At 37.9% G+C, this 24,827-nt stretch overlaps 2 protein-coding genes across 2 annotated transcripts in view; both read left to right on the top strand.

Annotated features, from left to right (window-relative positions):
- atp8b1 (ATPase phospholipid transporting 8B1) overlaps positions 1–16,979 on the top strand; it is a 37,879-nt gene extending 20,900 nt beyond the window's left edge. Inside the window, exons 10-30 of the mRNA XM_067574471.1 lie at positions 610–768; positions 1,531–1,619; positions 1,909–2,099; positions 2,914–2,998; positions 3,938–4,061; positions 5,637–5,680; positions 5,911–6,067; positions 6,362–6,550; positions 7,609–7,721; positions 7,885–8,049; positions 9,311–9,422; positions 9,861–9,936; positions 10,591–10,723; positions 10,960–11,088; positions 11,218–11,374; positions 11,480–11,703; positions 12,441–12,524; positions 13,044–13,289; positions 13,557–13,695; positions 14,246–14,376; positions 15,173–16,979. Of these exons, the coding sequence (XP_067430572.1) occupies positions 610–768; positions 1,531–1,619; positions 1,909–2,099; positions 2,914–2,998; positions 3,938–4,061; positions 5,637–5,680; positions 5,911–6,067; positions 6,362–6,550; positions 7,609–7,721; positions 7,885–8,049; positions 9,311–9,422; positions 9,861–9,936; positions 10,591–10,723; positions 10,960–11,088; positions 11,218–11,374; positions 11,480–11,703; positions 12,441–12,524; positions 13,044–13,289; positions 13,557–13,695; positions 14,246–14,376; positions 15,173–15,406 (2,981 nt within the window). The 3' untranslated portion in view covers positions 15,407–16,979. The remainder of the gene's footprint in view (positions 1–609; positions 769–1,530; positions 1,620–1,908; positions 2,100–2,913; positions 2,999–3,937; positions 4,062–5,636; positions 5,681–5,910; positions 6,068–6,361; positions 6,551–7,608; positions 7,722–7,884; positions 8,050–9,310; positions 9,423–9,860; positions 9,937–10,590; positions 10,724–10,959; positions 11,089–11,217; positions 11,375–11,479; positions 11,704–12,440; positions 12,525–13,043; positions 13,290–13,556; positions 13,696–14,245; positions 14,377–15,172) is intronic.
- Positions 16,980–20,710: 3,731 nt separating this feature from the next.
- LOC137171172 (tripartite motif-containing protein 16-like) lies at positions 20,711–23,449 on the top strand. The gene has a single exon (XM_067574960.1). The coding sequence runs from the start codon at positions 20,859–20,861 to the stop codon at positions 22,524–22,526; it is 1,668 nt and encodes a 555-aa protein (XP_067431061.1). The 5' UTR covers positions 20,711–20,858; the 3' UTR covers positions 22,527–23,449.
- Positions 23,450–24,827: the final 1,378 nt, after the last annotated feature.

The following is a 24,827-nucleotide window of genomic DNA, read 5'->3' as shown; positions in this document are numbered from 1 at the left end:
ACTTTTATAGTAAAATCTACTCCACTCAAAATGTGCTTGTCTTCTTGTTCCTTCAATGGGTGTCTGAGCTTCACTGCAACTGTTCAACTTCTGAACTGTGCTGTCGTAGCAGAAAGCAACTGTTATCACCAAACACACTCTGATAAACCCCCTGTACACTTCCTGCCCAGCAGACAAAGCTAGCTACTAGCTGATGAACATAGTGGAACATCCAGCAGCTAAAGAGACAGATATTTTTTCAGGAGTTTTTGGAGACCAAACAGTTAAAAGGAACACGCACGTTGGACTTAAATTCATCAGGTGGCCAGAAAAGACGATTCCAAATGAATGCTAATGTTGCTCTCTATCTGTTGGATTTATGAAAAAGACTTTTTCTTAATTCCTTTCACCCTGCAGATAAAATTTTTTTTTTTTTTGTCCATGTTTTTGGTCGTTTTAGGTAATTTTTGCCCCATTACCGCTGATATTGTCAATCTGCCCAACACTTGGATCCAGATGAAGATATCTCCATTTACTGAACTAATTCATGCTCCCCAGAGGATGAACCCTCTTGATTTTAGTAGTTTTAGTCTTTTGTTCAGACTAACCCTCCTCTTGTCTCCCCCAAAGCTTTGATCGAGTGCGAGGAACCAAACAACCGTCTGGACAAGTTCACAGGGACGATGCTTTGGAACAGGGAGCGCTACCCTCTGGATCTGGACAACATGCTGCTCCGAGGCTGCAAGATCAGAAACACTGAGGAATCCCATGGAGTGGTCATCTTTGCAGGTATGAACACTCCACCACATTTCTGTTGAGGCAATGTCATTCCTGATCTTCATTGGAAATCACAGCAGAACTCAAAATGAGGGAAAAGGAAATTTTGGTAGACAGAGCAGTCTGAAGATGTGGATATAGCATTTTTGTTGTGCAAAGTAAAGTTGAGCTTTTATTTAGTTGATAGCAAAGTAATCACATTAATTTTATTTTTAAACAAACATTATAGCACATAATTTTCAAATTTGATTGAAAGTCGATTATTGGATCAAATAACCCTTAAATGTAGTCTGTTGGTTCAGATAATTTTTTCCTAATGCAAGAAAAAAAATCCACATTTGGGCTGAAATGATTAGTGCATTCATCAGTTGTTGATGAACAGAAGATTAATCAGCAACAGTTTGATAATCAATTAAATAATTTGAGCAAAAGTGCCAAAAATGATTTAGTTCCAGCTTCTCCATTGCTAAGATTTGGTGCTTTTCTTTGTTTAATGTCATAGTAAATTGAGTATCTTTGTGTTTTGGACGGTTGGTGGGACAAAACATTTGAAGACATCACTGTGGACCCTGAGATTTTTTCACTATTTTCTAACATTTTATGGACTAAATGATTTATAGATTAGTTGAGAAAATTTAAAATAATCATTAATTGCAGCCCCAATCCACATTAAGTGTTCAGTCGCAGCGAATTACATTTGATGGTGATTGTGAATAATTCATGAGTGATGAGAGATAAATAAAAACAACATGTCACTGTTTTATTTTCCTGAAGGTGCCGACACCAAAATCATGAGGAACGGCGGGAAGACAAGGTTCAAGAGGACAAAAATTGACGAGCTGATGAACTACATGGTTTATACTGTAAGTCTCAATCAGATGTGACATTCATCACCATCAGTACAAATGTTCAGTTTCATCATTTGGCTGCTTTTATCGTCTGTTATCATTTAGACCTAGCAGCTACATGTTCTAGAGACTTTTCTCTGTTGGATTCTACTTGATGCATTTTACCTTGCATGCTGTCTCTTTCTGACCATGAATTCACTTTTTAAAACAACAGGTTACATAAATAGATTTTTTGTTTTATTCATATTACTTGGTCTTTGTAATAGTTGCTCATTGTGTACCTGTGTGTCTGTTTGCCCTGTAGATCTTTGTGCTGCTGATTCTGTTGGCGGCAGGTCTGGCCATCGGTCACACCTTCTGGTACGAGGAGATCGGCTCCAAGGCCTGGTATCTGTACGACGGCAAAAACCAGGACGCCTCCTACAGAGGCTTCCTCAGCTTCTGGGGATACATCATTGTCCTCAATACCATGGTGCCCATTTCACTATATGTCAGGTTAGCAAATACACTGTGCTATACTCTCTGATAACTACAATCTTTCAGAGAGTAACTTTGCTTAATGTCACCAAAAACAATTATTTTCATTTATGACCATGGCAGCAAAGATCCAGAGAGGAGATTCACGTTATATACAATTGTGTGACTGGTTAATGGTAATCAACGAATACTTGATAGTTATCGAGATGAATTTCACAAAAGTGCCATTAGCTGGCTGTTAAATTTAGTGGAAATGGAAAAGGATTTGACAATTTGTGACTCTGGCTCCTCATAGTAATAAAATTGCACCCAAAAGTACTTAAATGTATTGTTCTTCTAGTTGTTTAAAAAAGCACATTCTCTCTCTAAGGATTTTACTAAGTGCAAACTTTAACTTCACATTACCAACACAAATATAGATGGAGCAGCAGTAGCCTGAAGATCAGATAGAGGCCACATTCTGACAGAACTATTGTTTACTCCTCTCTGTCCTCATCACTTTTTCACTGAGTGTCAGTCTGTTACTTGGCAAGAAAAGCAATTGATTCCAGGCCACACTTACTGAGTTTTGACAAGGATTGTAGACTCTAGTCACATGATGTGGACTCCAGTCAGAATCAAGTCCTGAACATTTCTTCATTTTGCTGACAAGGCATATATTTTGACAATAATGTTGTCAATGTAGGAGGGAAAAGTAGGAATGTCAATGTAGACTAGCAGAGACACAAAAGATGATACCTCAGATAATCACATTCAGATCTTATTATTTAGAAATAATTGTTGAACTGACAACAGTCCAGTGTGTAAATCTCTGTTTCTGTTTTGTGTTTAGTGTGGAGGTGATTCGTTTGGGCCAGAGTAAGTTCATTAACTGGGACCTGCAGATGTATTTTGCAGAGAAAGACACGCCAGCTAAGGTACATTATCACTGCTTTTATCACTGCAGTTTTAACTTCCTGGTATTTCATCCGGACTTTATTCCAAATGTCAAACACATCACATCCTGCACATGGACTATTTTATTTTCCTGTGAGACTTTCTGATGTATAAGAACTTTTTTTTGAAATTGTTTATATAATAATCTTCCTGAACTGTTGTGCTGTAACAAAAAATTGTGGACAGTAGCAAAAAAGGTGTTTATTGATATGAACATGTTAGCAGCAAATAACACATTAGAGACATGTTCTGAGTGGACTCGGCTAGCTGTGGCTTCATCTGTAGGCTGTAGCACAATATATTGCAAATTATTTATTTTTAGTTGAATGGATTTTAAGTATATAGTGATAATTAACATACTTAGTTTTATGTTCTATTTTCCTGAAACTTTACTAATCATTTATGCAAGAGAGTATGAGTCATCATTGTAAAAGTTCATATTCATGTATTTTTTACTGCACATAACATACATTAATAATAAAAAAATCAGTATATCTTTAAAAAAAATTTTCTTCTTCTTCTTATTCTTATTCTTCTTCCTATTGAAATTGAATATTATGAATCAGTTTTAGTAATCTATTTTCTAATAATGTAACTTCTTGCTTAAGAGAGCCAAACCTTTTATGACAACATTATCTTTACTCAAGGTCCTCCTACTAGCTTTTCAGAAAAAGCTTTTTTCAGAAAAAGCTACTAAGTGGACCCTGAGTGACCATTATTTTGTCAAACTACTTTTCCCAAGGTCAAGAATGACTCTTCACACTTAGGTTTTGTTTACCTGTCTAAACAATACAGAGCCAAACTGCAGCACTCCAAGTAAAAAGTAGGACTTGTAGCAGCAGCAGGTCAGCAGTGCTACCTTTTCCCTCTGCATCATTTGGATAAACCTCTCATTAAATCAATTCTTGACCCTTGTGCAGGCTCGAACCACCACCCTGAACGAGCAGCTCGGACAGATCGAGTACATCTTCTCCGACAAGACGGGAACTCTGACACAGAACGTCATGCAGTTCAAGAAGTGCACCATCGCCGGACGCAGCTACGGTACTGTCTAGCTTTATATCAATCCAACATAAATTAATTCCTCAAAAGACCTTAAAAGCGGTGAACCAGTGAGAACTCTGCCTCTAATGCTGGCAGTATTGGTGCTTGACTCAGAGATATTGATCTCTAAATGTGGCCTTGCTCAAGGGAATTCCCACACTAACCCAAGCAGTGTCAGTGAATTAAACCTGAGAAGGAAGAATGGAAAGATACAGTAAACCCAGGGAGGTGTAGTTGTGTAGGTAAACAGAGAAGGAAGAAAGGAGATCTGAAAGTGAGAGAGGGACACCTGGTGCTCATTATTGCAATGACAACTGTCTTTTTGCAGTGCACCTGGATATGCAGGATTCTGTTTTTTAACATAAGTTGATGTTACACACATGCATCAAGTTTATGCTGTGAATATAGGGTTTGTATGTTCCCTGCCTGCACCTGCTGACATTAATGTGTTATCAGAAAGATGAGAAATGGGCCTGTAATGATCCCTTTAGGGAAACTGGCTGGCTGTTACAGGAAGGAGTGGGACTATAGATAAGAGCAGAACAAACAGATCGTTGAGTAATGGTTGTAAAAGATACAAAGAGCATATGTTTGCAAATGATTTTACTGTTTTACAAACTGTGATGTAATGTTATGTTAAAGTAGAGAGAAAATAAACTTAAAATAAATAAATAAAAAATATAATAAATAAAATAGCAAATAAAGACTTGTGAAACTTGAAGAAAAAATAAATATCCTCAAAAGTATAAAACAATATTTATGGAAGTGATTTAACAGTTGTGGTCTGTCTGATCTCAATAGGCACTGTACTTCCTTGTTCAACTCTGGGTGAGATCTGGGAATAACCAGCAGAACAAGGCATATAAGGAGTCAATAAAAAGTGATGCAGTATATTTTGAGTAAGGCCAATTAATGCCTCGAAAGTCAGCAAAATTTTAAATTAAAAGGTAGCCAGTGGAAGTTGTCTAGAACAGGGAAAGCATGTCTGTGGGGAAAAAAATAAAAGCATGTATGACTTTATGTACTGTAAATCAGATGTTCATGAGTTAGGTAAAAAAAAAAAAAAAAAACATGAATGGACAGTATTCTTCACTTGGTCATCAAAACAGAGATCTGCATCAAAAAATAAACCAAGATTTCTAGTAGTCTGCTTAATAATGGCAATCTATGAACTTATTTGTTTTTACAGTTATCCATTGTTGCATTTTATAGGGTTGAAGGATTTTCCATGATTTAAATGATATTATCATTATTATAATCACTAATAAAATGATTCCTGGGAATATGTCATTGGATTCCCAGGACCTCTCTACATAAATAAAATTAGATTTTAACCACAAAACTGTAGAATAAAAATCATTTTAGATGATCAGATGTTTTTTTTTTTTTTTTCCATAGTCATAAGTTTATGTTAGGCAGGGTAGGCTTGAGACAGTGGCTGAAAGTGGGTGTCTCATGCCAAAAGTGTTTGGAGAGAAATCCCAGGAAATGCCGGGGTTATAACTCCCAGAATTCAATCATAGTATTGAAAATCTGCGGTTTTGTCATTTCAAGTTTATGCTCTCCTCTCCACAGGTGACCCGACAACTGCCGAGGGAGTGCAGCTGGACAGAGGAAGGGTAAAACATCATAATACTCACATTAGAAGAAATGTTTGGATATTAGTTTGAGCATCATCGAATGCTTCATTTGCAAGTGAAAATATGAATTAGCCAAACTATAAGTTAATATTGTTCAACAAAGCAGTTTTTCAGATACTAATGAAGTACTAAGTGCACAATACTGAAGCATATGATGGATGATAATCTGCATTTGTAGTTTTCAAAACCATTTTCCTGTCTCCCGTCAGCCGGTGGACTGGAGCTGGAACCGGGACGCTGACAAAAAGTTTCAATTCATGGATCACTCCTTGGTCGCCTATGTTCGATCCAGGAAGGATAAAGACGCTACAGAGTTCTTCAAACTGCTCTCCCTCTGCCACACTGTCATGGCGGAGAACCAAGATGGTAATCCTAAAATCTTAATTTGGTCAAAGGGGAAGAAGCCTTGGAGCGAAGGTGGGACGAGTAAGAAGCAAACACTTTGGCTGTGATAGGCTGCAGCTCCTGTCAATCAACCCTAACATGCCCTAAAGAGGAGTTGTCCTTAAAGCTGCATTAAGCAATATATTTTTTATGTTGTTTTTTATATTATATTGCATTTATTTTACAATATGACAATATTACTATGAAATATAGAGTTATAGACATGTATTGCATCAGACATGACTTCCTCATGCATGCTTTATATCTTTCTCTCAGGTGAACTGGTGTATCAGGCAGCATCTCCTGATGAGGGCGCCCTAGTGACAGCAGCCAGGAACTTCGGTTACGTGTTTCTGTCTCGTACCCAGGACACCATCACCATCAGGGAGATGGAGGAGGAGGCCACCTACGAAATGTTGGCACTGCTCGACTTCAACTCCGACCGCAAGCGGATGTCTATCATCTGTACGAGTGTACACACACACACACACTTGTGAATAATATATATATATATATATATATATATATATATATATATATAATATACACACACGTCTGTTGTTGAACTTAAAATAATAGTAATACTAGGTAGTGACATGCTAGCTTCTCCAAAAACCCGCTAACTAGCATGACTGTACAATAGCGTACATACAACAAGGCAGGTGTAGTATTCACATGAAAGCTGACAGTAAAAAAAAAAAAAATCTTAAAACTGCCATGTTAGTGGATAAAGGATAAGCGTGTTGATATTCTATATTTTTCTTATTGTCAACAAATCCCATGAAAAGACCAAAACCAACAATGAGGTCGGTTTGGTCAGGTTTGCATTCCTAATAACCACTTGGAGTGTCAGAAGCTAGAAACCTTTTTAACTATTTATTCATTACTTTTAGCAAACTATTTCAGTTGTTTAGCCATTAGTTTTAGCTTTCTATTTAAACAGTTTATCCATTACTTTTAGCCAACTATTTCAATTGTTAAAGTTACTTTTAGCTATTAGCTAATAATTTTAGCTAATTATTTCAAATGCTTATTGACTACTTTTGGCTAATTATTGTGTTCCTTGCTAACTATTTAAACCATTTATCCATTACTTTTATCTATCTATTTTGACTTCTCTGCTAGATTGCCAATTAGTTTTCATGCATGCTCAATAGCAACACGTAGCTTTAAGGTGTTGTAACTGACAGGTGTGTACTGTGCAGTCAGCCTGTTATAGTTGGTAGCTCACTGGTTATTGTGATGATACATTTACTAAAGATCAACATTACACCAGTTTTGATGGTTATTTTCATCCTCAACACAAATATATGGATATATTTTTTAAATCAAATCATGAATTCTATTTTTCCAAATGAGTTTAGTTGGTCCACAATCTTTCCATTTATCTCCTAGCAGTGGCAGAGGTACCCTCTGGAGTACCCTTGGTTCCAAATTTTTACTCCTATAGACTTGCAAAAAAAAATGACTTTGCCCTACCTCTAATCCTCTATCCTCCTCCTACCATCTCTCTTCTCTCTCAGTGAGGTTCCCTGATGGTCGTATTCGTCTCTACTGTAAAGGAGCTGACACAGTCATCTATGAGCGACTTTCCCCCAACTCCAGACACAAGGACACTACTCAGACTGCTCTGGATGTGAGTTCATATGGCTTTCTCATTTCCACCAGTGTATTCCATCGCTGTATATCACTGAACAGCAGAAATATGTGGAAAAGTTGACATACAGTACATGTTGAGACATGCTTACACCTAGCTTATTTTTTCTCATTTCTGTGGATGAACACGTTTTGTGCTACAGACCTTTGCCAACGAGACCTTGCGGACGCTGTGCTTGTGCTACAAAGACATCAGCATAGACGAGTACGAAGCCTGGTCCAGGAAGCACAAAGATGCCCAGTTGTCCCTGGGTGACCGAGAAGCTGCCCTTGATCGCGTGTACGAGCAGATCGAGAACAACCTGTTGGTGAGACGAAAACAACTAAGCTTTAGTTTGACAGATAAATCCCAACTCAAGGTCCACTTACTAGCTTTTTTCCAGTGTGTTTAACCATCTCACATGGTCAGCTGAGGAAGTTTGCTTAGTTGAAATGTGAATTCAGTAGCTGTACTTTGCTTTTCATTCAAAACAGATGACAGATTTTCTGTACTTTTTGTGTCTGTGCTCTTTTCATTGGGGTGGGACTCCTCTAACTATTTCTGTGCACCAATCAGGATTTAGTAATATTTGAATCAAAATCTGAAGATGGTTGTGAGGTTGTTTGCTTCTCTTGCAAGGCCACTCTCAATCAAATCTGATCACATCACACCCACACACTCTGACAAATGTTTAAGTGCGTTAAACTCTTAGTAAATAAGACTATGGAACTTTTGTTGAGCCGCTGCAATTGTAGCCCCAACAGACAACTATGGGATCATCTTAAATGCTAAAACATAACATTACAGTTGTACAAGTAGCAAAGAGTCAAAGTCAGCGAACTGACTCAGCTATACAACAATGTCTGCCTGAAGTTTGTATTACATTAGCCACCATAAGCTACTGGTCATACCAGACCAGGTAAGGCGTACAAAGAATTGTAGGGTTTAGTAAACAAATTCTGCTGACAATTTCAACAGATTAGGTAGTGTGTACATTTGGGGGTATGGAAATCATTACTGTAAGGGCTTATTTTTGTTTTTCATTTGGAAAAGAAAGCTAATCTGTTGGACTGTAGTTTAAAGTGGCAACTTGAAGATCTCCATTTCATTCTATTTGCCGGAACCATTAAGCAGTAATTGCAGGTGTGGTTTTGGACCTCACTCGACCTCACTCCCAGAGATCCAAACAGTGTCACTGTTCGGGATGTGCAGAGAGCCCAGAATTTTTATTTGTATCTGTATTTGTTGAGGAAGCAAAATTATTTGTATTTGTTTTCGAATAAAAGTGGAAGTAGGCGTAACAATCCTGTTTTTGAGCCAAAGTTCAGCTACACCAGACACACAGACCTGCAGCTATTTATACATCCATGTCACAGAGCAAGACAGCAGAGCGCAGCAGAGGAGAGAGGTACAACAAAAAAAGCAGAGAAGCCTGCAAACTTTGTGAAGTGTCTTCTGACAGGAGCCACTTTTCAAAAAATCCTGCTGAAAAAGTCACTGAAACTCTGTGGCATTTTTTGATGCAAATCTATGAAAGTTAAAAATGAGGAGGCAGAGCCATTTTTAACCAGCAATGTCCCTCTGTTCAGCTGATTGGGGCAACAGCGATCGAGGACAAGCTGCAGGACGGAGTGCCAGAGACCATTGCCAAACTGGCCAAGGCCGACATCAAGATCTGGGTCCTGACAGGAGATAAGAAAGGTACAGTCACCTCAGATTACAGAGCAGAGAGGTGGAGTCATAATGTTAGTCGATCAAAAAACAATATAGCTTCATGTCTCAATGAAAAAATAACAATGGTTACAGTATAGTTTTGAGTGAACCAGCCTTCTTAACAAACACACATTAAACTGGATTGACAGCAATTTGATAAAATTAAATCCTTGTCAGTTTTATGATACAGGGTTTAGATGCTGCTTCTTCTTTAATTTGATGCATAGGGAATATGATTTAAAAAGTGACTGAAAAAGTTTCCCTTTTGGGTCACATTGAATCAATAGAATCATCTGATCAGACCACTGTCATGCAGCTGTAACAGCCATAAGCATCTGTGTCTGTTGCTAGTAAAGATTAAGACTGAAAGGACATGTGCCATATTTTTTCCTGTTTTTTTTCTTTACTGTTTTATCTTTTCCCCAGAAACGGCAGAGAACATCGGATATTCCTGTTCACTTCTGACAGACGACATGCAGATCCACTACGGAGAAGACGTCAAGTGAGTCAATCCAATCCTTGAAAGCTATTAAATTAACTAGAGTTCATGGTGCATGCTAGCCTTTTTTTTTTTTCCTCCAGTGATCAGAGTTTTTGAGATTGTCATTAAGCTGAGTATTTATGAGGCACCCAGGTGAAGATTTATTTTATTAAAGCCCATGTATTTTTGTTTTAATAAAAAATATTAATGAAAAAAAGAAGCTGAATGTATAAGCAATGAAACATGACCATCAATTTGGCACACTTGACTTTCAAAACTAGTTTTACTTGTTGGGTTTGAAGGTAACATGAGCTTATTTAAGGCAAGGTATCCAGGCAAGGCTGTGTAATCAATATTTGTTATGTTTACATGTGTCATAGATTTCAACATTTTAATGGATTTATCACAAGAGTGCATAACATACACGGTAGCTATAACATCCCCATTTCAATTCTAATCGAGGACCTTTGTTGCCTGTTATTCCCCTCTCCCTGTATTTTTCCTGGTTGTGTCTTTACTATCACTATTGAATAAAGGCAAACTGCCAAAAAATAATCAATCAAAATAAGATGTAAACACACTGTATCTCAATAGAAGACAGCCTTAACAGCTCATGAGGGTCTCAGGTTGTCACAATGTGGTGAATGACACAGTTTGTTGTTTCTGTATCTCCAGTCAGAAGCTGAGGATTCGTCAGGCCAACAGGAGAAATGAGCCTCCAACTTACCGTCGAGGCAAAAAGACACCTGCAGATCTGTTCTTCCCCCAGCCAGGCAAAAACGCTCTCATCATCACCGGAGGATGGCTGGTGAGTTAAATTCACAATGAACACTCATTTTAAAATGATGATAAATGAGTAATTTTAGTGCTTTTTATAATATTTAGAAATGCAGCTAGTGTCCCAAACTCCGTAGGATTTTTTTTTCTCATTTTCCCATAATTCATTGTGTTGGCTGCAAATCATTTGACTGTGTATTTTGTCCAAAATCATCTTGTCTGCCTGGTGTAACTTTTACATGCTTATTTGTTCTACATATATTTCAGAATGAGATTCTGTATGAAAAGAAGAAGAAACGTCGTCGTCTACGTCTTCATCGCCTGGGAAAGCGATTGCCTCCCAGCAGCCCTCAGGATGGACAGCCAATGAACGACTGGGAGAAGGAGATGAGACAGGTACAGCTTAATAAATTCAAAAGTGTAAAAGTGGAACATGATTGCATGCTAAATATTTAAATGGACAACGCATCTCATGATGGTTTACATGATCACAAACACAGTGGAATGTCTTTTTTTCCTCTACAGATTGACTTTGTGGACATGGCCTGCGAGTGCGAAGCAGTCATCTGCTGTCGTGTCACGCCAAAGCAGAAAGCCAATGTGGTGAGTTTGGTGAAGAAGTACAAGAAGGCTGTGACGCTGTCCATTGGAGACGGAGCCAACGATGTCAACATGATCAAGAGTAAGCTCATGAATAGATTCTGTTCACATTGAAAGACATATAATATTTTCTTTTGCATGCAATGTTTTAGTGAATTGAATCTAAGCTCTCTCTCTGTCCCTCCAGCTGCAGACATTGGTGTTGGTATCAGTGGTCAGGAGGGGATGCAGGCCGTCATGTCCAGCGATTACGCTTTCGCCCAGTTCCGTTACCTGCAGCGCCTCCTGCTGGTGCACGGACGCTGGTCCTACATCCGAATGTGCAAGTTCCTCCGTTTCTTCTTTTTCAAGAACTTTGCCTTCACGCTGGTCCACTTCTGGTACTCCTTCTTCAGCGGATACTCGTCACAGGTCAGCAGCACAGCATCAAGTTTGTTTGACCTATGATCCAAGTCATGTGATCTAAGGCCAAAATAATTAGACTTTTCTACATGATCCAGGTGGACAGAATCACATGAAGTGCAACCTGACCATTAGATTATTATATTTCTTGTGTGTAACTTTAAATTTTGGCCTCTAGGCGGTGCTGGAAGAAAGGTTATGTGGTCATTAAAATAATTTGAATGCATCTTATGAGGACCATGAATATTCAAAGCACATTTCATGGCGATCTTGCCAGTAGTTTCCAACACCAAAACCCAAGAGGAGTTAGATCACGTCAAGTAATATTTAAATTAACATTTAAACACTAATTAGTTTTGATTTTGACTATGGTTTAATGCCATTAAGGTATCAGGCAATCATAGGGTCATAATTTCTTGCAGTGACTTGGCTGTAGGACATGACAGACTGCATGCTGGACCCCAACCAACCATAGCTTGCTGTCTTGCGTAATGTAAAAAGTTGATTAGTTAGGTGCCAGGGACCGACTTCACTGTTCAACTTGACAGCTCCAACAACATCATTCTTCCTTCGCTTCTCAGTGTTTACAGTTGTGTGTGGAAGAGCTCTCTGTGCTCCTATTGGTCAGCGTCACAGAACACACTGTAGAAGTTGTCAAACTATGTTAGAGAAGGCAAGAAAATTCTTGATGCTGATGGCGTAGCGTGATCTCCAGAAATGCTGAATGATTGTTTCCCTCTGTGCAGGTCGCCTATGAGGACTGGTTCATCACTCTCTACAATCTCTGTTACAGCAGCTTACCTGTTCTACTAGTTGGACTTCTCGACCAGGTAAAAACAGGCTTTGTTATGGACACAAACACAGTACAGAAAAAGCTTGTTGTTGGTTTTGCATTTACAGTTTTAGCGTAATGTCAATCCAAAATTCATGTCCAAATTCATGGCAAAGTACAGTTAAAATTGTACTGGTTGATCCGACAGTTAATACATAAGATATAAGCTAAGACACATGTTAATGTGCTGAGATTTGATAATAATAAAGACATTTGGCTTTTCTCAGGTTCATATCACATATTGGGATTAATGAGTTGATCACATTTACTGTCTTTAAATACCTGAAATAAATAAAACTTACTTTTCCTAAAAGTAAAGCATTGCTTTTATTTATCTCTGGCCATCATTATGATCTTGCTTTTTCAAAGCCTACCATATATTGTTGTGATAAATACCAAAGATTTGAAATTCACAATGCATTGTTATAAAAGTTTGGAAATCTGTTCCGTTCTCTTCTGCTCAATAAGTGACAACCTGAACTCTGTTAACTGATCCCCTCCTCCTCATCCTCTGCAGGATGTTAACGACAAGCTGAGCCTGAAATTCCCCAAACTCTACCTGCCTGGCCAGCAGGGGGTGTTGTTCAACTACCGAAACTTCTTCATCAGCTTGTTCCACGGCATCTTCGTCTCACTCATCATCTTCTTCATCCCTTACGGAGCGTTCCTGCAGACCATGGGGCAAGATGGAGAAGCCCCCTCCGACTACCAGTCCTTCGCCGTTGTCACCGCTTCGTCGCTGATTTTTACCGTCAACCTGCAGGTAAGGGGCAGATTTCTAACAACTCTGTTAGGCATGTTTAAAAATATTTTGATGATAACATGCTGACATTTGACTTGTAACATTTATGTCAGCATTCCAATATTAGCTGATTGGATTCACCTGCGATTTACAAGTAATTCAGCTCAGATTCAGTAAGATGATATGAATCAAATCCACAATACATATATGGTACCCTCACAGTATGGATTTTTTTTAATGTAAATATCCTGCTGACCTTTGTTGTCTACTTCACTTCTTGTTTGTCAGATATCTCTGGATACCTCCTACTGGACCTTTGTCAACTGCTTTGCAGTTTTGGGCAGCATAGCGATCTACTTTGGCATCATGTTTGACATCCACAGTGCTGGGATCCACGTCATCTTCCCCTCAGCATTCACCTTCACCGGTCAGTCACCAACCATTCACCACAGTGTGGCACAGTTGATTAGAAATCAACACATTTCCTGAAACCTCAAGGTTCTCACTGTAAATTTGCATCTTTTTAAAAATTTTTTACAGTTTCATTTTTATTGAAAACTTCAGTGTTCCCAAACACGGAAACCAAAGAGTCTCCTGGACAACTAGCCATTAGTTAGAAATGTTACTTCCTTCCTGACGAATCATATTTTTTCCTTGGTTTCTCAGTTTGGTCTTTGGAATGGCTTCAAATACAACACTACCCATAAGCTGTTTCTATGATAAAGAAAATATTGCTTTGTTGTTGAATTGATCTAAAATCCAAACTATCTAATTTATCCAAGTTCTGCCAAGCTCAACTCTCCCATTAGTTGTCCACCAACAGAATTTGAAGATCTCTGATTGGATGTTTCTTAAAGCAGTGCTCTTTGGGACTGATAGTTGACTTCCCATTAAAAGTTGGTCTGTCTTTGTGGGCCGCTAAACACCACATCAAACCTCTTCACTACTCTCTTAACGTGCATATTTTGTGTTTATAGGTGCAGCGTCGAACGCACTGCGTCAGCCTTACCTGTGGTTAACCATCATCCTGACAGTGGGCATCAGCCTGCTGCCCGTCATTTGCATCCAGTTCCTCCATAAAACCATCTGGCCCTCTGTAGGAGACAAGGTAAGACCTCTGGGAGTCAAGCTACCAGCCTGCACGGAAATGTTGATTTGACTTCTTGAAATAGTACATACTATATTTTTATATACTTTACCCAACGGATCAGAACAAATATATATATATATATATATATATATATACATACGGTATGTCAACAATTTTAAAAAGGGCTAATTATTATTGTATATTTATTATAGGAGTAACAGCAGTTGTTGGTGAATAAACTTTTATCATAGAGGAGAATTTTCCATATATGCAAATGCATAATTTATATTAGAAGGAATCTCCCTAAATGGCTGTTAACTATAATCAAAAATTGTCTCTATCTATTATTATTATTATTATTATTATTATTATTATTATTATTATTATTATTATTATTATTATTATTATCATCTCAAACAAGAAACAAAACAAAATGTGGAATGTGAATGTTTTTTTGGTTTTTTTCAAGTTGCATAAATGGGCTTCCATACAGGGAGAGGGAGATTGTATAGTAATTGTAATCAAATGATTGTATAGGCAAAACCAGACAAGGCTGAAGGCTATTAAACCAAAAAAAAAAGAGTCTTTACTGTGACTGTACTGTCTGCTGTGTCTTTCTGAAGTTGTTACATTTTATGGAAGTATCAGAATTACCTGATCAAATTAAGATATGGACAGGATGAGAATGGAAGTCAGTCATAAAATGTAATTAGCTAAATAGAGGCAATCCAGCACCTTTCCTTTCCCACAAAATGAAAAAATGACAAAACATTGTTTCTGTAATGTTACCTGCTTGTTTCCCATCCTCCCTTAGATTCAGAGAAACAGGAAGAAGTATGAGATGGAGATGGAGGAGGAGGAGAAGAAAAAGACACCAGCCTTCCAGCGTGGTCGGCGCTCCCGCCGCTCCGCCTACGCCTTCTCTCACTCCCGAGGCTATGCCGACCTCATCTCGTCTGGGCGGAGCATTAGGCGGCGGCCACAGGCCCGTGGTGGACCCCAGGACAGCATCAGGGAGTTTCCCCAGAGAGAGGCTGAAAATATCTGATGGGGCTGAGCGGAAGACGGGGCAAGACTGTAGCAGGAGCGGTTGTAAATATTTGAAAAGTGCAAGGAGCGCTTGGTTTGTCATCTTTATCTGTGGAGACGCTGCTGAAATGGTCAACATCAGAAGCTCAGCACAGAATCAACAGTTTGTTGGGAGTTTCCTTTGGTGTATTTAAGTGCTGTAGAAGGTGCTGCAACACAACTAGCGCTCCTCAACTTTTTGATGAAAATGATTGAAATGCAGAGCTTGGTTTACCAGTTTTTACTGATGATTCAAGGTAAATCCAGGTAAAACAGTAGGTACAGCCAATGTGCAGAAAGTTACATGAAGCGCTACTGAATGTACTGCATTTCTGCTCCAGTCAGCGACTCCGTCTCCACAGCCTCCAGTTCTTATGCACAGACTCTCTGTTAAAATGCAAATAAACACAAAGCTCACCGAAGAGACGACCGCCGTTACCGGGGGTTTGAGGTCATACAGCGACAGTGTGACTGACAATGTCATTTAACTCAGGATTTTTAAAATAAAGCTTTATTTTTAGTCAGTTTGTCCCCCTGGCTGTAACATCGTTTAATGTGATACTTTTTGACATTCAGTTTTAGCCCAGTGTTGGCAGAGCACTTGATATATTAGTGTTTTCACCAGTGTAAGCTACATGAAATCAGACCGCAACCTCTATAGTTTTATTTTTGTCCGTTGAGATGACAACTCAAACATTTTCCCTCATGTTCAAAACAATGGGCTAAAACTTAATATGTCATGGTATCCTCTTTTAATGTTTTAATATAAATAATAGTTGGATGTTACTATGCCAGGCTATGCAAGGTGGTAGGATGTTATAAAGTGTGTCTTAATTTAAAAATAAATTGTGAATAGTGATCTTTTTCCTCTGCTGTGTCCCAAGTGTCCTTACAGATGGGTGCTGTAATAACTAATTTTTATAGACTTCAACTTTGTTTCAGCCTTAAAATGTTTTAAATACCTCTTTCAATGCTGGACTCTAGTATCACTTGTACAATACCTCACCTTTTTATCACTCTGTAGGGAACTTGTAAGGAGCTGTAGTTGTCTTTCTTGAACAGCAGTGTCACAACATCTTTTCAAGCTTTTACAATTTGCAGAAAGTAAATCCAGGTGTTTCTTAAGTACATCTTCTAATGGGGAAAAGAATCACAAGTTTATTTTCATTTGACTAATTTGATTATTGGGGGTTTTTTTCCCCGTTGGATGTTAAATCACCTGTTCCTTAAGTTGTCAAAAATAATGACTTTTTCTGTGTGTGTGTGTCATTGATTGTTTACAATGAACTCAGAGAAGATGTTTGTGTTTTTCGGATCCTATAACCAGATTTAGAATATCTGATAAACAGTGCTAAACCAAAACTAGCACATTCCTGTTCTGACTGTTACTGTATCCCCTTTACACTAATGTTACTGTATACAGATAATGTCTTTATTACTGAATGAATGGAGGTAGTAGATCAGGACTGTTGACTGTACCAGCAGATATTTTGGTCTCTGTCTATGATGGTATTTTATCATATGGTTGTTAATAAAAGCCAGTGTTTATTTTATTGTGGTGTGTCATACCTCACATTTTGGTCAGACTGTGGTGATTTTAAATTTAACATAAGGTTTGGATAATAATAATTAATGTTATAATATAACTTATAATAGAGTTTTATTATGATGGCCAAATGATACATTTATCCATAATTTATTTTGGTGCATATAAGCCTGTATTTCCACAAAAATACTCCCTTTTGTTTGACAACATAAGCTAAACAAACAATGACCAAGCAAAATCTGTGTAAAAGAAGACTATATTTAAAATTAAATCTGCAATATCTAGTGAAATAAAAAGTAAAGCAAGATAAGTATTAATACATTGGGAGTAAACCGAATTCCCACAGATCTCACTAATCTGTTTCCTATGAAAACTGTAAGGTCTATTCTATGGATTATACAGAGTAACAGAGACACTTTCTGGAAAGAGATGTCACTGCTAAATTCATTTAATGCCATTTATTACATGAGGGGGTTAATAATTATTACTCATATAACTTATCTGTTCACTTAACTTCTAGAGAGTCTAGTCTAGAGAGGTTGCATTCAGTATAAGGGTATGTCTTAGTGTGCACAATAATGCAGGCACTGGAAACTCCCTGTAATAATCTCCTTAACATGACTGAATCGTTTTTTGCTCATTTATTTTGTTAATGTCCTGACAGTCTTATCAAGGTGCCACATACACACACTGTCAAATGTGACCGTGTAACATGATATTCTGTTGATTCATGCACCTGAATAATTATTTACTTCAACAGAAGCACAAATAATTAGTGAAGTTACTCTTGTGTGTGGGTAAACTGTGCACAGCGCTTAACTGAGAGTCACATATATCATTACTGCTGCTGTATAAATGTTACAGCAGTGGTTTTACTTTAAGGACACTAAATTCATTAGGAACACTAAGTAAAGGACACTAAATTCTTCAAGCAGTCATGCTCACCAAACAGAACATCAAATTTGATGAAATCATGATTATTAAGAACTTGACTGGCGTCTCCTGCAGCATAGATAACTTTAATCCGATTAAGTCACTCAACTTTTCCAAGCAGACGAACCTGTGTTGCTGAGAGAACTGGGTGTGGACATGATAGCAATATTCATCTTTGCGGTAAGTTTCCAGTTAAACACTGTGAGAAATAAATGTTTCTGATGTTTCACTTTCTCATCCAGTTTTATGTACAAAATTATCTTTGCTGTATGGTGACTGTAAACACTTCCAGCGATAAATCAAAGACTGACCTAATGACACTATTAACTGCCTTTCAATTCAGACATCCACTGTCTCTGAGTTGAAATGGCACAGCAAGGAGTTCAGATGGATCAGGAAAAACTGCTGTTCAGTATTCAGATTTTTTCCAAGCTGATCCAAATATAGTATTCATATGCCATATATGTGTTGAAAGGTTAGTTACTGTAATCATTCCTACTGTCTGTGAAGCGATTCCTTTTTGGCGTGACTAAAGCAAAGGAAATAGGGGACAAAATCCACACCCTTCCATGTTTTGTGTAAACATGCATTCAAAAGTACAGCCAAAGCCTAAGCAGTGTCAATTCAAGTCCAAATTGAGTGGATACCTGCATTCTGGTAGTCGTTATTGCTGTCCTGGAAATGCAACTATCAGGAAAGAAACTTGCTCACACTGTTGAAGCCTCTGACTGAACTTAAGAATGCATCTTTGCACAGAACGAGGACAGTTGATTTTGTCCCCCATTTTTTACAGAGTAGTCACGCTATGAAGGAATTGCTTCACAGCCAGTCTGGAAAGCTACTCTCTAAACTGGATGTGTATCCTAGTCGATCTGTCATTAGTTTAAACAAACAAAACCACTAATAACTATAATAGCAATAGGTCTACTAATGATAATGAAGCAAAATAGGAATAATATCATAATAACAAGCTGACTGTAGGGTCATATAGTCCCTGAGCACATGGAGGAAGGAGCTAGGGAAAGTTTGAGAAAGTTGCTAAGTAGGGGCCCAAAGGTATGGAAATGAAAATAGAAACCCAAATGAAAAGCAGAAACAAAACATCTGTTAGCTTTCAGGTGTAGTATTAAAGGATAATACTACCATAACATTTTTTCCTATTCCATATGGGCTAAAAAGAAAAAAAGACCAGTGAGATGATCATAAAGGTTATTTCATTTTTAATTGATGTTTTAGTCAGGGACAGTTAAGATGCACAGTCAAAGTTCAAACTACTCCTCTTCCAGGAATGAAAGACTGATAAGTCCTCTGTTTAATGTTCTTTAATGCATTGAGTCTAATTTGGTCCAGATATTTTAGTTCAGACATACAAAAACTCAACTGTTTGATCTCACTAAAGGATCTAGTGACTATTCCCTAGATCCTTTATAGCTCACCCTCTCAGTAGGATAACAGAGGCCTAAGCTGCTGTCTGGAAACTGTTGTCTGTAGACATTTCATGGAGTTAAAAGCCTAGAGTAATGATTTCAGCTGAAGGAGGATACTTAGGTTTGAATTTGCAGTATTTCCTGTTTGACTAGGCTGTTGTATTTGGTAGAGATGGTGCTAAACAAATATATATCTCAGCTAATAAAACTAGAAGCTCCTTGTAATTTCCACTTGTATTCCCTGGGTGGAAACCTAGGTTACATGTTTAAACTAACACCCAAGATTGTAACAAGCTGACTTTTAATAGAAAGTCAAAAATTAAGATCAAATGACTAGAAAGTACACCTACACAACATTCCAGTGGAGACTGCTGTGGAGGCAACACTCCCTATAAAAAAACTATTCCAATATAATCAATCTTATCACAACTGATAGCAGAGCTACATAAATCTGTTGCAACAGTTTCAGCTAAACTGGGAAGAATTACAAAAGTAGTCTGAAAATTAACTTTGACTTAGTGCACAACAAACATTACAGTATATTGGTTTATTTATTCAGGGCCTCAGAGTCCAAAAGTGGTAACAGAAAGTTCTGCTGATACTTAGAATACCTGAGTGTTAAGCAGCTAATAAGGAGAAAACGAAAGGGCACATCATAAATCTGCCTGACAGTGAAATCCAAAAAAAAATTTTCCTTCAGTATCACTACTGTGCCTTTATACCTGCCTGCTGGTGAGCTGCACAAGTGCAAGAAATGATTAAATACTGGAAATGTATGTAAAAGTTAAAGGAAACAACATACAAAAAAAAAAATGTAATTGCCACAAATAAATCAATACTCTATAGAAAGGTTAATTTGTGTAGTCAGACAAAGACAAATTTCTCTTCACCAAGAACACTGGATCCAGGGGAAATCATTAAAACTGGACTTTGAAGTTGTCCTGATCTGTATTATTTGTCAGTTATTAATGATAATAAACAATATTATTAATATATAATATTATTAGAATGATACAATATTATTATTCAAAGGTAATGATATTGGTGTAGGGAACATATTTGTTTAATCATGACCATTTAGAACAAAATGATTGAAATGCTGAGAGGACAAGGTTCACACACTGACCTAAAATGTGACTTATTATCTTAGCAGGGTAAGCTTAGGTTGTGTATTGAGAACAGAATGTATTTTTAGGTGGAATTCGGAAAGTTTGATGTCCCAAACTTACTTCATGTTGTAAATCGGGGCTATAAAAACATGCTGACTTGCTCTCTTCCTGGAATGTATCTGAGCTAGATAACTCCTCCCTCTTCTACCTGCTAAAAGTCTCATTCAGTCCACGTTTCCTCCTTCATGTGACCTGACAGATCTGCAAGTTTACAGATGGGTGTAACCAACATGCTATGACGTGCTGATATGTATTCAGTGCATGTCAGCAAGTGGACATGAGAATAGGTGATCTGGATCAGCTTTTCTCTTGTATGAGAAAGTGAAACTATTTGACATTTGCTGTCTGAGAGGTGAAATGGCTCAGAATGAAATTAAGATGGGCCGGGAAAAACTCTCCTGTTCAATCTGTTTGGATCTACTGAAGGATCCAGTGACTATTCCCTGTGGACACAACTACTGCATGAACTGTATTAAAAGCTACTGGGATGGAGACGATCAGAAGAAAATCTGCAGCTGTCCTCAGTGCAGAAAGATTTTCAGACCGAAGCCTGTCCTGGTGAAAAACACCATGTTAGCAGATTTAGTGGAGGAGCTGAAGAAGACAGAACTCCAAGTTGCTCTGGCTGATCACTGCTATGCCGGACCTGATGACATGGCCTGTGATGTCTGCACTGGGAGAAAACTGAAAGCTCTCAAGTCCTGTCTGGTGTGTCAAGTCTCTTACTGTGAGCAACACCTCCAGCCTCACTATGAATCTCCTGCCTTTGAAAAACACAAGCTGGTCGACCCCTCCAAGAAGCTTCAGGAGAACATCTGCTCTCATCATGGTGAGGTGATAAAGATTTTCTGCCGCACTGATCAGCACTGTATCTGTTATCTCTGCTCCATGGATGAACATAAAGACCATGACACTGTCTTAGCTTCAGAGGAAAGGAATGAGAAGCGGAAAGACGTAAAGATTAGTCAGCAAAAATTCCAGCAGAGAATCCAGGACAGAGAAAATGATGTGAAGATACTTCAGCAGGAGGTAGAGACCATCAATCATTCTGCTGATCAAGCAGTGAGGGACAGCGAGAAGATCTTCAATGAGTTGATCTGTCTCATTGAGCAAAAAAGCTCAGATATGAAACAACAGATCAGATCAAGGCAGAAAATTAAAGTGAGTCAAGCCAAAGAGCTTCAGAGGAAACTGCAGCAGGAGATCACTGGTCTGAGGAGGAAAGATGCTGAACTGAAACAGCTTTCACACACAGGTGATCACATCCATTTTTTACACAATTACCCCTCACTGTCACATCTCAGTGAATCCATAAACCCACCCAGCATCGAACTCTGTCCACTGCGGTACTTTGATGGTGTGACTGTGGCTGTGTCGCAAGTCAGAGATAAACTACAGGACATTTTTACTGAGGAATGGACTAAGATCTTACTGACAGAGATATCAACGGATGTTTTACTTCCACAAGCAGAGCCCAAGACCAGAGAGGAGTTCTTACAATACACTTGTCAAATCGAACTGGATCCAAACACAGTACATGTACAGCTGTTATTGTCTGAGGGGAACAAAAAAACAACAGTGATGACAGAGAAACAGTTATATCCTTATCACATTAACAGATTCACCCAACAGCAGCAGGTCCTGGGTAGAGACAGTCTGATGGGACGTTGTTATTGGGAGGTGGAGAAGGGAGAATTCGAAACTAGAGTAGCAGTCACATACAAGGATATTAGCAGAACAGGAGGTGAAAGTAGATTTGGAGAAAATGATAGGTCTTGGGCATTACAGTGTTCAGAGGAGAGTTATGAATTCATTCATAATAAAGTCAGAACTTATATCTCAGGCCCTCAGTCCTCCAGAGTCGGAGTGTACCTGGATCATAGAGCAGGTATTCTGTCCTTCTACAGCGTCTCTGACACCATGACTCTCCTCCACAGAGTCCAGACCACATTCACTAAGCCACTCTATGCTGGATTCAGGATTTATGGCTTTAATCACTCTGTTGAAATGTGTGAGCTCAAATAGACAGTTATTATAAACAAGGTGATGGGTGAGAATCAGTTTTCGGTTTGTAAATTGAAATTTACAAACAAAATTTTTGTCTCCATCATTGTTGCTCAGCTCGCTTTGTTGTGATGTTTCTGCACTGCCCTTCCTGAAGGTCACCTGTCAGTCAAACAGCAGGGCTGAGATGTTGAGTTTCTGTAGGTATAAAAAAATATGTTAAAAAAGTTCAATTAAATAGATAAGAAGAACAAGAAAAATCTATGTGAGCGAAAAAGTAACAGGATGTAATGATTGTATGTTTTCCTCTGTTAAGTGACATAATAATAAAGAACTTTAATAATTTTTCAGAAAATGTAAGTATAGTATGAAATATTTAAAACATAAAATGTGTGTTAACAGTGTACAGGTTTATCTTTTAGGGTGAAAGTATGAAAACAAAGAATGATACTAAAAATGTGCATCTCTCTCTTTCTCTCTCCCTCTCTTTCTCTCACTACATATATGTATGTATGTATGCATGTATATATATTACCTCAATTTTACTGAAATGTAACCCAAAATTTTACAACTTATATGATTTTTTCGATTTCTTTGAAAAAACAGACTCTGTAGAAACATTTTTTTTCATGTTGGAAATTGTAACCTGGCATGAGGTCTATAGTTTTTCTGTTTGATGTATATTTGCATTGGTGCTGCAATATTTTCTGTTCCACTGCATGGACCTTAATGGAGCAGCAATACAAGTCACATTATTATCATAGTTGATCATATTTTTAATATGTGTTGTAAAGTTGTATTATCATTGTGATAATCATTATAGCACTGATTAGATTGTCCACAGTGGTTAATATACTGGACTAAGACTATCAGAGCTGCTGAACAGCAAGTTTGTGCACTTGTTTAATAAACAGGGTTTCTCACTCAAGATTGAAAAGCCTAAAAACCAGGAAGTATTCATTAAATCATTCATTTGCATAAAATGTCTTAAGTTTTGTTCAGTTGTAACACAGAGACAATATGACAACAAATTTGATTCAGTGGTGCATAATGTGGTGTTGACTGTCTTGAAGAAGAAACTTCAGAACAAATAACTGTAGTTCACAGTCAGATTGTCACAGACATGATCACAATTGCAGCCCATCCTCTCAGTAGGATGACAGAAGACTGAGCTGCTGTGTGGAGGCTTTTATTTGTAGACTTTTCATGGAGTCAAAAGCCTTCAGAGAGAGATTCCAGCTGAAGGAACATACTTAATTAGCATTTACAGTATTTCATGTTTGAAATGGAAACCTAGGCTGCATGTTTAAACCAACACCAGACTTCATTAGGTCACATCATGAGTTGAAATGAAGATAAAATGGGTAGAAAGTACAAAGTCTACCTTTAAATTTCACAACACTCCAGTGGAGACTGTTGTGAAGGCAACACTCCCTGTACTCACTATAAAAACATTTCCAATAGGGCCAACTTTATCACCACTGATAACAGAGCAACATGAATCTGTTTCAACTATTTTAGTCAGCTAAACTGAGAAGAGATACACAAATAGTCATTCATTTAGCTCAGTGCACAACAAACACTACAGTATATTGGTTTATTTATTCAGGGCCTCAGGGTTCAAAAGTGGTAACAGAAAGTTCTGCTGATACTCAGAATACCTGAGTGTTAAGCAGCAAATGAGGAGAAAACAAAAGGGCAAGTCAAAAAATGTTTCCTTCAGTATCACGTCTTTATATGTGCCTGATGGTGAGCTGCACAGGTGCAAGAAATGATTCAATACTGGAAATGTATGTACAAGTCAAAGGAAACAACATACAGAAAAGTGTAATTGCCACAAATAAATCAATATTCCATAGAAAGGTCCATCTGTATAGTTAGACAAAGACAAATTTCTTAAAGTTCCACTCCACTCAAAAATGTGTTTTTCTTCTTGTTCCTACAGCTGTATGTTTGTGCAAAATGATGTGCAGAGTTTGACACTAGAAGGCTGTTTTCAAATTGATCTGCTGAAATTGGAAAGTTTCTATGCTCACTGAAAATCAGATTTTAAGGTGCAGGCCCATGAGCATGATTTGTGACATCACAACTAGTTTGGAGCCAATCCGGGTCCAGTATTCAACTTACATAAGTGTGATGTGGAAACTCCAGTGCACAAACACTGAGAATGCACTTTGAATTAGAAGAAATCTTTGTCCAGCAGGAAAACTTTTGAAATGAAATATATTTACATATTTATAGATTATGGATTTTTTAATAAGGAGAAGGAGTTGTCATTTTAAGGATTTTAACAAGATAATTGAACTTTTTTGTGGAAAAAAC

This window comes from Thunnus thynnus, chromosome 19 (genome assembly GCF_963924715.1).
Source record: "Thunnus thynnus chromosome 19, fThuThy2.1, whole genome shotgun sequence".
Lineage (NCBI taxonomy): Eukaryota > Metazoa > Chordata > Actinopteri > Scombriformes > Scombridae > Thunnus > Thunnus thynnus.
The sequence above is the reverse complement of the archived record's forward strand: the minus strand, read 5'-3'. Positions and strand labels throughout refer to the sequence as shown.

What these genes read in the sequence shown, in the direction of transcription:
- LOC137171172 (XM_067574960.1), top strand. Translation starts at nt 20,859, where the DNA reads ATGGCTCAGAATGAAATTAAGATGGGCCGGGAAAAACTCTCCTGTTCA.